The sequence below is a fragment of the Brachypodium distachyon genome, chromosome 4 (assembly GCF_000005505.3).
Source record: "Brachypodium distachyon strain Bd21 chromosome 4, Brachypodium_distachyon_v3.0, whole genome shotgun sequence".
NCBI classification, from domain to species: domain Eukaryota; kingdom Viridiplantae; phylum Streptophyta; class Magnoliopsida; order Poales; family Poaceae; genus Brachypodium; species Brachypodium distachyon.
The window spans coordinates 36,497,485-36,510,705 of NC_016134.3; the positions used below are offsets into that span (position 1 = coordinate 36,497,485).

The 13,221-nt window shown below is 48.3% G+C and overlaps 1 protein-coding gene and 1 pseudogene across 2 annotated transcripts; both read right to left on the minus strand.

The window, feature by feature from the left end:
• Nucleotides 1–575: 575 nt before the first annotated feature.
• LOC100835880 (probable LRR receptor-like serine/threonine-protein kinase At3g47570) lies at nucleotides 576–5,061 on the minus strand. 2 transcript variants are annotated; one of them, XM_010239886.3, is made up of 3 exons: nucleotides 4,558–5,061; nucleotides 1,505–4,443; nucleotides 576–1,384 (listed from the first exon to the last, which is right to left on the minus strand). In XM_010239886.3, exons 2-3 carry the CDS (start codon nucleotides 4,401–4,403, stop codon nucleotides 1,026–1,028), a joined length of 3,258 nt encoding a protein of 1,085 aa, XP_010238188.1. In that variant the 5' UTR covers nucleotides 4,404–4,443; nucleotides 4,558–5,061; the 3' UTR covers nucleotides 576–1,025. The 2 variants fall into 2 exon arrangements, with proteins under 2 accessions (XP_010238188.1, XP_010238187.1); XM_010239885.3 differs by having other exon boundaries at nucleotides 1,505–5,061.
• Nucleotides 5,062–5,307: 246 nt separating this feature from the next.
• LOC100836188 lies at nucleotides 5,308–12,270 on the minus strand (annotated as a pseudogene).
• Between the last annotated feature and the right edge of the window lie 951 nt (nucleotides 12,271–13,221).

Below are 13,221 nucleotides of genomic sequence, written 5' to 3' on the forward strand. Positions count from 1 at the left end.
ATCGGTCGATGGAAAACTACGCGCATCGAGTAGTGACATCTCCGTGCCAACGAATCGTTGGTCCACATTTTTTTTCTGTGCAATTTGGTTTGTATTTATAAAGTTTTTATTTTAAACTTGTGCAAGTTGATGCTTTTGTTGAGTGTTTGACATTTCCCAGTACAAATGGTGCTTGATAGGAAGCCTTCGTCTTTTAATAGGTGGTTTCTTAACTTCAAAATGAGCTTATTTAAGGAGTCATATGACTGCTCTTTTGGAATGGTTGGTTCCTCTAGACACTATTTTTTGGTGCTTTGTGTCCTCGTTTATGTGTCCTTTGGGTCCCCCCACCCCCACCCCCCCACCCCACCACCACTGTATATGTTGTGCTCTTGTATATATTTTTGATTAATATATTTCACTGTCGAATAGAATACTCTCCTACAGTTTTCTTTCAATAAAGTACAAATGGTGCCTTTGTGCAATTTCCACAGCGTGCCTCCGCTCGATAGTCGTAAACTACTTTCACACTTCCACAACCACAGGTGCCACCCATTCATCCGTAAGCATTCCTTCGTGGAAGCAAGGGTCGTACGGAGTGAACCAACAAATTCTTATTATTGCCGCATGGGTCACCTGGCCAGACATCAGAACTGCATGCCGTTACGCTCCCAGGAACAGCTATGAACTGTTGCTTCGTACGACAGAATGCCAACAGCATAGTTTTCAGAAAGAAAAGAACGCCAACAGAACAGAGGCAGGAATAAAAATACTCCCTCCGTCCCAAACAAGTGACTTGGATTTGTATAGATTATTATACAAGTCACTTAATTTGGGATGGAGAGAGCAAGAGAGATCACCTAGAAAGACGCAGCAACTCGCTGTACGTCTTACGATGCAAACAGCTGAAAACATTATTGTCAATGTTCCCATTTTATCTCCAACAAGAGTCTCATGACTGCAGAATTAGGTCAGTACTTTGTAGCACGTCATGTTATTCGTAGCCCTGGAAAGACTCATCCACGCATAGGAAAAATTGTGATCAATCATTGGGTTGCACTTGCACTCCATTTGGTATACTCCACTTTGATCTTCTTCAGCTTGATGACCACATCCGTCATCGTCATCCTTTGGTCAGGAGAGTCGCTCGAGCAGAGTAAACCCAGCTCGAATAGTGGCACAAGAAAGAGTTCCCAGCTGCATCTAGAAGAAGGTCCTTGCAGCAGGTCGTCATCCACAACATGGACAAGCTCGGCAGGGAACGCCTCGAAAACCCACTGCCTCATAGTTAGATTCCCAACGAAAATGGCATCAGTGGGTCTCCTTCTAGTGAAGACTTCAAGGAGCATGATGCCATAGCTGAACACGTCGCTCTTTCTTGATGCTTTTCCAAGTGATCCGTACTCTGCTTATGGATTTCACAAACAGAAAAATTAAACCATGACAAATTAAATGTAATCAATTAGTTGATTTATAAGAACCATACATATAGAGAGCAAGTTAATTAAAAATGCTAGCCAAGTACCTGGTGCCATGTACCCAACTGTCCCAGGCATGCTCGCAGAGATCAGAGAGGTCTCATCACCAAGTAGCAACCTTGCGATGCCGAAGTCTGCTACATGAGCGGTCATGTTCTCGTCAAATAACACATTGCTGGGCTTCAAGTCACAGTGCAAGACCACCTCATAGTGCTCATGGTGTAGATACTCCATCGCCATAGCCACGTCAAGCACAACGCCTAGCCTCTCCAATAACCCCAAGTGCCTTGTGCTTTGAGAGTGGTGCAGGAGTGCATCTAAGGTGCCGTTGGGCATGTACTGAAGCACTAGTGCTCTGAAGTCCAGGTTGGAACATGTGTTGAGTATCTTTATCAGGTTGCGATGCCGTGCCATACGGAGCACCTGGCACTCGGCATCAAAGCTTCTCATGCCCTGCTCCAGTTGCATGTTCAGGACTTTTATTGCAACCACCAAACCGTTGTTTAGTTGCCCCTTAAAAACTTTTCCAAAGCTTCCAGACCCCAGTTGGTTGCTCTCACTGAAGTTATTTGTAGCGCGAGCAAGCTCATGATATGGCACCAAAGGATGACTTGTCAGGTCAACCATACTAGCAGAAACTGTCATCCCTTGCTGATTCTTTCTTATCATTACATACAAGCAGGAAGCTACAACACCAATCACTATGATAATGGTAGGGAGTAAAAATTTCAGCATGCCACCTTTTGTTTTTTGTGAGTTACTTGGACATGCTGAAAAACCTAAATGTGAAGCCCCACAAAGACCTGAGTTTCCCATCAAGGATTGTAGGCTAATGTTTGAGAAGATCCCTCCATTGGGTATCTGACCTTTTAGATTATTGAAAGACAGGTCCAAACTAGTGAGGATGGTAAAATTGGCCAGGTAATTTGGGATGGTACCAAAGAGATCATTGTGGGAGAGGTCCAAAGTTTCCAAGCTGATTAGTTTGTTGAAAGAGTTTGGAATTGAATCAGAGAAGGAATTTTGTGATAGGTTCAAGTAGGTTAACATCTGGAGCTGTCCAATCGAATCTGGGAACCTACCAACAAAGTGATTGGTAGAGAGATCGATTCTAAAAATTTGTTTCAAATAGCCTACATCAAATGGAAGTGCTCCACTCATAGAGTTTTGAGACAGATCTAGGTGTAGTAGGCTATCAATATGAAACAAACTTGGTGGCATAGTTGACGTTAAATGGTTTCCAGATAAGATGAGAACTTCTAACTTAGTGAGGTTACTGATGTTTTCTGGTAGGGAACCAGTGAATTTGTTGTCAGAGAGAAGAAAATGGTCTAGATTCTTGAGCATGGCAATCTGAGATGGGATGGAGCCAAACAAATTGTTTTCACTCAGGTCAAGCCATTGTAGATTTTTCATCATCATGATGGACTGTGGAATTGCACTGTAAAGTTGGTTTCGTGAAAGATCTAGCACAAAGAGGCTAGTTAAATTTGAAATTGTGGTAGGAAGTTCTCCAACTAACCCGATTCCACTCGCTAAAAAGATTTGCAGCTGACTTGATAGATTCCCTACATAACCAGGGAGGCTACCCGTGAAATTATTTGACTCGATGCTAAGATATTGGAGATTTGGAAGATTAGAAAAAACAGATAAGAAGCTGAGATCCCCTTGTAGGCAGTTTGTTGAAATATCAAGATGCACCAAAGAGTTTATGTTACCAATTGTTCTAGGTACTGATCCAACCAACATGTTTTTGTCCAACATTAGGATTGCTAATTCAGTTAGATTATCAAGAGGAGCAGGAATTGGTCCTGTTAGCTCGTTGTCTGAAAGATTCAATTGTGACAGTTCACTCAAGTGTCCAAGTTCTATTGGAATGGCTCCTGTTAGCTTGCAGGATCCCAGGTCAAGGAGATTTAGCGAAGTGAGGTTGCTAAGTATAGTAGGGATTGACCCAAAAAGATCATTCTCGCCAATGGAAAGCCAAAAGAGACGAGTCAACTTGCCTAGCCATGTCGGCACAACACCTTCAAATGAATTAACAGGGAAGGAAATGACTTTGAGGTATTGACAAGATGCAAGGCCCGATGGAATCTGGCCAGTGAAATTGTTCTCTCCCATGCTGAAAATTTGCAACATAGGAAGACTGAAACTTCCATTGGTAGGGAAAGAACCAGTTAGGTAGTTTTTGCTGAGAATGATACTCTGTAGTTTAGACATGTTGAAAATGGCTGGAGGCACTACACCGGTGAGTTGATTGAATTGCATAATAAGGTACTGGAGCACTGGCAAGGAGCCGATGTAGGATGGTATTGATCCTGACAGGCTGTTGTTGCCGAAGTTTAAATAGGTTAACATAGGGGTATTGTTGAATATGTCAGTGGGTATAGAGCCGCTAATGTAATTTGCCTTGAGATTTATGTAGACAAGATTGTGCAGGTTCCTTAGCTCTACTGGGATTGAACCAGAGAGAAGGTTCAACCTCAGGTCAAGAACTTGAAGCCTCCTGAGGTTTCCTATAGTAGGAGGGATGCTACCTGACAGGCCATTGTTGCCAAGTCTCAGGAATTCGAGGCGATGTAGTCGGCCTAAATCATGTGGGATAGAGCCCGTGATGTTTGTGCTGTTGAGATTGAGGACAGAGAGGAAAGAAAGGTTACCGAGGTGAGGTGTGATCGGTCCATAGAGAGGTATATCCGGCAGCGACAGAACGGTGACGCGCTCCCTACGACGGCTGCATGAGATGCCGACCCAGTGGCAGAATGATGTGCCAGTTGTCCAGTTGCCGGCAAGGGCACCAAGAGGGTCGGAGAGCTGGGCTTTGAAAGCCAGAAGAGCGGCAAGGTCTGTGTCGCTGCCATTGCTGTTGGGAGAAGAAGTGCCGACGGCAGCTGCAGAAAAGGGTGATAGAACTAGTAGGAGGATGAAAAGATATGGGATGGGCATTGTGCTGCTCCTACTCGTCCGCTCACCAATTACGTTGCAGCTGCTCATATATGTGCAGTTATTAGTGTGGTTTGGCCGAACTTCCACTCAAAGACCCAACTGGTGCTGCTAATGGACAACCCAAAGTTTCTTTTTTATGAAAAAAGGAACAGACCTTTACAAGTGGGCGATGAGTGCGCGGAGGTTTGGAAAGCTCGTCAGTTCCCGAGCCGATCGTTGCTCCGCGGCGAGCTATGAAACAGAGCTCGGCCCGAGATTTTTCGCCAGCTCGGTGAGGCTCGGTGCAGCTCGCGAGCCTGACCATGGTAGGCCACTGCCATTTGGGTCCATTTTCTCGGTACCGGCTCGGAGCTGCAGCCTGCAGGCACGGGGATGAGGCGCGGTGGTGCGGGAAGAAGGAGGCGCGGCAGCGGCTTGGGCGCACGGCGAGCATAGCGGAAGGCGCTGGCAGTTGCGGGTCGGGGCGGCGATGCTTCCTGGAGCGGCAACGAGGGCGGGGAGCCGCCGGAGGAGGCGCTCGGGCGCGGGGCCCTAATGCCTGAATTGAAGAAGAAAGGTGATCGGGGGAGGCGCACGCGGAGAGGCGCGGACGCGCGGTGGCGGAGGCGGCTGGATGCGCGGTGGCGGTGGCGGCGGCGGCGGAATCCCTTTCTTTCCAAGAGTCAAAGTCTCGATTGATGCGTCGAATCGGGGGAACAGGGACAGGGAGGCGGAGGTGTCTAGTGGGCCTAATGCATAAGCTCGCCAAGTTGGCCCGAGCTGAGCCTGGCTCGGCCCGAGGTATAAACGAGCCCAAAAGGCCGACTCGGCTCGGGCTGCAAACTTGTCGGATTGAGCCTGTGCTTGGATCAAGCCGGACGACGAGCTCCGGAACAACTCCGAACCCAAAAGCTCTATCGGGAGCGATGACAAGAAAAGATACCCACCATGTCTCAAATGGCTATTTCCGCACTGCCATTTGATACAGTTTAATTTACAGTTGCTAGTACTAGTTTAATTTACAGTTGCTTGCTACTCAACAATTTTATCAGCAAATAAAGAGAGCAGCTGCTATACAATTACAGTACGTACTAATTCCCCACTGCTAAACGAGAAGGAGCATCCAACAAATCATTAGTTGTCGTTTTTTTTCTGAGAAGAGTCAGAGAATGGCTGTTGATCGATCAGTTACTGCAACTCTACCATTCTCTCCTGATCCGTCGGCATTGGGGGAGCTCGTACTTCCTCCCTTTCCTGGCCACCGGCAGCCAGCTCGATCTCACAGGTTTCCGGGCTTTCCATCTCCACTGACCACTCGCTCGTGTACGGCACGCTAACCGGGCTGCCGGCCTCGCCGCCGAGCGTGACAGGAGGGGATCCAACCGCACCATTCCGGCTGGCCACACCCACAGCGCCACCGTAGTCCTTGATCCTGAAGGTGTGCGCCGACGGGTCCTTGTCGTCGAATAGCTTGGCCATCTTCCGGACCCTGTCCTTCCATGACAAATGCGGCGTGATCTCCCGGCGGTTGGCCGCCACGAAGGTGGCCAGATGGACGGCGCAGCAGAGGAGCGATGTGGCGCCCGTGATGAGGAACAGACCCCAGAAGCTGCCGAAGCTGAGGCTGTTGGACGTGAACCCGCCGCCCTCCGCGGCGCCGTCGTCCTCCTCGCCGAACCACTTGCGCTCGATCATGTTCATCTCGTCGCTCTCGGTGAGCTCCAGGATCGCCCGCGACAGGTCCGTCACGTACGGCGACCCCTTGGGGAACGCGAATCCGAACCCCCCCGTCTTGTTCCGCTGCCCGGCCACCATGGTGAAGTTGCCCCGGTAGGCCTTGAGGAAGATCTTGAGGTACGGCGTCTCGTTCACCACGGCCGCGATGGTGCCGTTGAGCAGCGCCTCCTGGAACTCCTGCGGGTTCCGGTACGGCACGAGCCTGTCCGGCGTGAACCCGGCCTTCCCCATGGCCCCGCGCATGAAGGAGTTGTTCATGATCCCCACCTTCTGGTCCGCGGCCCGCAGCAGCGCGCCGTAGTCGGCGACCGTCGGCCCCAGCTGCGGCACCGTGAGCATGGAGGTAAGGCTGGCCGTGTAGCTGGACTGCAGGATGAGCACCACGAAGACCCAGACCACGACGGCGAACCGGGAGAGGTTGCTCCGGAGGTTCTCCCTGTGGGCGAAGACGAGCGTGGAGAAGCCAAAGTAGAGGAGCGTGCCGACCTGGTACGACGGCGGGCCGCGGAAGTCGTCGTTGACGCGGTGCTCGATGGCCCAGACGGCGAAGCCCGTGAAGAGGAAGAAGGCGGCGCTGACGAGCCACAGGTCGTAGCGGAGCGGCTTCAGGAACACCCACGTCCGCTTGCTGCCCCGCTCGTCGCGCACGGGGACCACCATGGCGATGGCCGTCGCCGTGTAAGGCAGCGTGAAGTCCACGTGTTCCGACCGGTTCGCCGTGATGGTGATGTCTGCCACTGCCGCGTCGAACGACTGCACCAAAGAATTAACAAAGAGGGTTAACAAAGCGTCAAGTCGAGCTAAATTTTGCTCCATAGGAAATTAGGAATCCTAACAAAAGAACCGGTGGTGTGATCAAGTAGGATGATGGGGATCTCTCGTATGGGCAATTGTGCATATACAAATGAAGCTGAAGTGGACTTGCAAGGCACAAACTGAACCTCTTTGTTGTTATTTAATTCTCGTGCATGGTAGAAGAACTAATCGCTCGACGCCAAATAAGATCACCAGAGGACACGATTCGATTCCCTAATTTAACAGGTTCAGTAAGCTGTGCAGCGAGGGTTCAGACTTGAGACGACGTGGGAACTCTCAGCGCGCGTGCTCTGAGAGTGACTAGGCATTATACATATACCTGACCTGTGTGATGGTGATCTGATATCCGTCAGTCATCCCTCTTAGTATTGGCTCGCGACTACCTTTGCTCCTAAGTACTTGTACTAACTACCTCGTTTTCATGTTAGTAGAGCTTTCACTAGTCACATCCTTTTAGTTGAAAAGCCAGTTCTTCCGAGTAGGAAATCTTGTTATCTTAATTGACGCTTCTTGCATAAGCAAAGTAAAGTGAATAAGTTTAAAGGTAATGAAAATAACGTGTACTTTCATTGCTACAAACACGTGTAACAAGAATGTAGACTTACTAAGTACTCCCCCGTCCTATATTAAGTGACTTTCTATTACATGTATCTATACGTTTTTTAATCATAGATACATCCATATTTTGACAAATTTGAGTCACTTAATATGAGACGGAGGGAGTATATCTTTAAATTATAAGTGGCTCTCCTGTAGTCGATCTGATCCCACGGAGGGCAACATAAGTTCCTAAATATGTGGTTTTTGCAATTCGTATGTCAAATAATATACACTTTTGCGATTAATTTTGGAAGCGTGGTTACGTGCAGTGGTCACACGTAGTTTTGTTAGAACGGATATTGCATTTTCATGGAATTTACTCTTTTCATACTATAAGGGAGAGTCATTGTAACCTCCGTCCGGGTTTATAAGACCTCTATTGAGTTTTGTGCCAAACTTTGATCAACAATTATACAAATAACATTTAAGATATGTTTATAAAAGTTACATTAGAAAGAGTTTTCCAATACGAATCCACCGATATCTCTTGTGTGCACAATAAATTCATATAAATAATGTAATATTTGGTCAAAGTTTGGTACAAGTTCCCTCCGTCCAACAAAAGATGTCTCAACTTTGACCAAATTTGAATGCATCTATACACTATGTCATATACATCCAAATTTTGACAAACTTGAAACATCTTTTGTTGGACGGAGGAATATAAAATTCCGCACGGGCCTTACATACCTGGACGGAGGGAAGGAGAGTCGCAGCAAAGCATCGATAGTCGAAACTTGTAGAACAAGATGTCAAGAGCCAATGCGGATAACCAAGAAACAAAGACTGAATGTTTCAGGTCAACATTCCGCCGGTCCAATTTGGAAAGGGTTGACTATTTAATTTTCGAGTCTATGCAGCCTGGCCTGTCGTTGCTGCCCAACCTTTTGGTGGTCAAGAATAAGTCATGCATGGAGAATATAAGGGGCCTATTTATTCACATGATAGCCACACATTGCCAAATTTTACCAAAAACATAGTTGTGGCTATTGTTTTACCGTCTTGATCGTGATATGCCAAACTTTTATTTTTGCCAAATATTTTCATAATTGATGTGACTAATTTCTTCGCCACACTTTTTATTGTCCAGAACTGTTTTTCTAGTTTGGGAAGATTCTAAGAACCGGACCTCTACTAGTTATCTCCTTGAATGACCGGTACTAATATAGCTAATTGACACAGGCAAGTCATATTAAAAGACTGTTGTTTCTCCCTTAAATTATACTATTTGGAGTTCCCATTGCCTCTGTTGATAATCCAATAATAGAAAAATTAACTACCTCAACTATATATACATACACATACTTCGCTAAATTTTCTTTGTAACAAATACTTTTTGCTAATTTGTTTTCATGATTTTGAAGGGCTGAAGGCTGAAATTTTATTAAGGAAGAAAAGTCAGGGTACAAGGAGGTACAAAGAGTAGGCAAAGGCCTACAAAGGAGCATAGAGGTATTTTGTTTTCATGATTTCATCTACTATTTTACTATAGTATACTTTGCTAATTTGTTTTCATGAGCTCAAATTTGTTTTCATCTAAAAAAATTATATGAGTTTGTTTTGTGGAATAGAGGGAGTACCAAATTAACAATACCACCTCTACATTACAAAGTTCCGGCTTTCCAAACAGTATAGCATTAACAGGTACAGTACGTTAAACATATATACAAAACTCGGTCAAAACTTTGATTAGTAATAGGTATTGATGTTCCTCCTATTATCGTATATGGAATACTATACGTATCTCACCAATTCACCAGTCTCTGGTCCATGATTGCAACCAATTTGATAATGATGCCGTTCAATGGTCAACTGGCTTACTGGCTAGCTAGCTATCTAGGAATGTTCTTCTGAGTCAAATGTTGGCAAAAGAATCAGTAAAGACATATTGAATGGGATCGAACAAAAAAGGATAATTTAGATTGTAGCAAAAAAAGGACGTCTATGTCTACGATGTTTTGAAGTCAAACAAAGAGTATCACAAGAAAGATATACATTTCGGGTTAACTCCTCAAAAATAGAATTACGGGCACTGGGCCGGCCGGGGCAGCACACATGTCGCTTACGTATCGTGACCAACGTCATATATCACGTGTAGCGGTGTAGATGTACGCATGTAGCTTATCTTCCTAAAATTCTTATTTATCATGGACACATACTTTTCGGCGAAGAAATTTGAATAAGATGTCAAATGCTAGTACTCGTTCCGGCTTCCGGCCAATCAAACGTACGAACGTACTTATACCCGTATACGCTGCTCTAGTCTATATTCACATGCTGGTTAATTAACTACTCCGTCCGATCTTAAATTGTTGTCGAAATATTATATGTATGTAGACGTTTTTTAAAAATAGATACATCCATTCTTGGGCAAATTTGAGTCAAGAATTTAGTAGAGGAAGTAACTAGTATGAGTAATATGTATTTGCAAAAAAAAAATGTTAATAGGGGGGCTTTGTATTGAATCCCGACACTTATTATGGATCATCGCTGGCCATGCATGAGTTTTGTATTGGTTGATTCATCATCATCATGAGGTACATAGTATAATAAAGGTAGTAATTAAAGTCGTTTTGCTTTGCTTCATGGTGTGAATATATATCCGAAACGACGAGATATATATATGTCATACTTTTGCACCAAATATTGAAGATGAATAAGTGTGTAAACAAGAGGCAACACATATATATATACTTGTTCTTGGGCAACCATGCATGCATTCAGCACACTATATATTGGATATCACGTATTCACGTGTGAGGTGTGTCAGGCGAAGAACGCGTGTGCTTATGAACTTGATTTATCGTGTTGGTCAATTAAATCAATGTTTTACAAGCATGCAATAACTAGTGATTATAATATATATGGCAAAAACATGAATTATGCAGGTTCGTTAACTACTTACCCCATTACCGACCGCCTCGACGAGCTTGTCGTAGGGCATGGACTCCGCCTTCACGTACTCGAACGGCAGCGCGTACGGCAGCAGCCGCACCGCCGCTTCGAACACCTCGATCACGAACCCGCTGGCCGTCGTCTGGTTCGTCACCAGGTCCACGTCAAGGTGCACGATCGCCTTGTAGCCGTCCGCGACACTCCCCGGCACCGCCACCTGCAGTTTCCGCGCGTTCGTCGGCTGCACCCACCCTCTTGGCTGGACCGTCGACTCTCCTGGCCAGATGACCGGCGCGAGCTCGCCGTTCGATTCATCGGAGCGGCGATCCGAATGCCGACTCAGCCCGTGCTGCGGCGTCCAGAACCCGACGCCCCTCTCCTTCCCATTGTCCATGATGTTGATCACACGGAAGGCCGGCACGGCGAGCTCGCCGTTGATGAGCTCGAAGCGCCCGCCGAGGCCGTCGAATCTCGTGTCGTTGATAGCTCTGAGGAACTTGTCGCCTGTCACGGACTTGCCGAGCCCAGCGATTTCGGTGGGACCGCCCTTGCCGCCGACCAATCCCGGCGGTGATGATAAGTCGCTGGAGCTGAGCCGCTCTGCCGCGTGCGCGACGGCCCATGCGGCGTCGTAGGCCCAGACGGCGTAGCAGCCCATCTCGGCCTGCGCTGGCTCGTCGTCCCGGTGGTCGCGCATGTACCGGTGCGCCCACCGCTTCCTGACGTCCCGCAGCCGCGGCGTGACCGGCACGTAGGGCGCGAGGCCGATGACGCCCTGCGGCGGCTCGATGGAGCCGAGGAGGCCCGTGAGCCCGTCGGTGATGACCCACGCGTGGCCCTCGGCCATCATGCCGGTTTCCACGGCGGAGGCGAGCACGCGCCTCGCCAGCTCGGGCCGCGTGTGCAGCACGAAGGCCCGCGTCTGCTCCGACTCCATGCGGTACAGGGCCGCCGCGATGGCGTCGCGGGTGGCCGCGGCCGGGAGCGCGCAGCGGTAGGGGACCTCGGCGCGCGCGTCGCCCGTGGTGAGGGCGTCCACGAGGAACGGCACGAAGGCGGCGCCGTAGTCGTCGTCCTGGTAGACGGGCACGACGCGGCGCCACCCGAAGTGCGTCGCGAGCGCCGCGATGGCGCCCGCCTGCGCCGCGTCGCTCGTTGCGGCGCGGGCGAAGAACCTGGCCGCTGCGGGCGACACGGACGGGCTCGTGGCGGAGAAGGACACGACGGGGAACTCGGCCCGCGTGGCGAGGCCGGCGACGAAAGCAGACTCCACGGACGACTGCGGGCCCAGGATGGCTCGCGCTCCCTGACTCGTCATCAGCTGCAACGCTACACACGCACCCAAGAGACCATGCACGCCACGTCAGACCCACCGTGCCAAGTCTACCTCTGTCCGAGCCTCCGAGGTGATGCAGAGAGGAACAGATGGGTTTTCTTGTCCATACCGGCGGACGCGGCGGCGACGACGTCCCCGCGGGAGTCATGCTGCAGGATCTTAACCCGGGCGCTGGAATTGGGGAAGGCGCTGTAGAAGTCTTCGAGGGCCATGGGGATAGTGGTTCTCGCGATCTTGCCGACTGGCGAGGCGGCGTCGATGATGAGCCCCACCTTGACCTCTGCCGGAGCGGATGGCTGCTGCGCCCGTGACGTCGCGGGGAGGAAGGCGGCGAAGGTGAGGAGGAGGAGGAGGAGGAAGAGAGGGTGGGAACGAGCCCGCGATTCCCCGGCCATGGGGAGAGCAGAGGCGGGAGAGCGCGGTCAACTATACTTCGGCCAGAGAAGTTGCTTATCGGTCCCGTGGCAGTATGTAGGAGCCAGGACTAGGAGGCCACCACACGTATAGAGGTTTGGTCGGATGCTGAGTTGTGATTGTTGGCTCTCGATCGCACTCTCTCGCGTGCGAATTGTCACGGTAGTTACCGTCACGCCAAGGCGGAAATTGGAGAAGATAATCCCCTGGATGGGCTTGGGCTCTACTGACTACTACCTTCTGTCTGCTACAAAGCCAGTAAGCCTGGTAGTGCTGGGCCAGATCACATCGGGAGAGCGACGGGCCAAACAAGGCCGGGAGCAAACCCGTGTAATCTCCCCGTGTCACGGTTGCTTTTTGTGCACTGCTAGTAAGAAATAACTCAAACAAAAGTAAGAAATAACTTCCTCTCAAAAAAAAGTAAGAAATAAATATTCCTCTCGTAAAAAAGCAAGAAACAACTATTTTAAAGTCATAACAACCGTCCGATCTGATCATTGAGTAACGAGAAGAGTTTCATCGAATGGCTATGGCAAATCGGTTTTCAAGCCATCCCAAAAGTGGGTCTAACATGTTAGCTAGAAACCAGTCAAATTGGTTTGATAGGTAAAAATGGTCATAGATTTACAAATAGCAGGGAAAATGCGACACGTAATTTTAAATAGGATAAAAATCATCATGAATTGCCAAACATAGGGTACAAGTTTGGAATTCATTCTATAACTCAAAAATTGTTGGTACTACGGAGTATTATCGAGCATGGTCACACGTGATATATTCTCGGAAAGAACGAATTTTCACTTTTTACCTCCTATAAGATGCATTTTGTGACACTTTTTACCCCATTTTGTAAACGTTCTCCAAAACTACCGATTAAGCAAACCATGTTCCACTTTTTTTTACCCCCTTTAGTGATTTTCTTGGTGAAGTCAAGTGGGTCCTATTGATAGACTGACATGGCGTGTCTAGCTCGAAGGTCAATTACTTCAAGAAGAGCAGCGACAACAATCACAATGGATACACTCTCAAAATATATAGAAG

Bases quoted from the DNA above. Each gene is read 5' to 3' on its own strand.
- LOC100835880 (XM_010239885.3), bottom strand. From the start codon at position 4,451: ATGAGCAGCTGCAACGTAATTGGTGAGCGGACGAGTAGGAGCAGCACA. The intron at 1,385-1,504 runs GTACTTGGCTAG...ATCCATAAGCAG, and splicing joins AGTTGGGTACATGGCACCAG to AGTACGGATCACTTGGAAAA.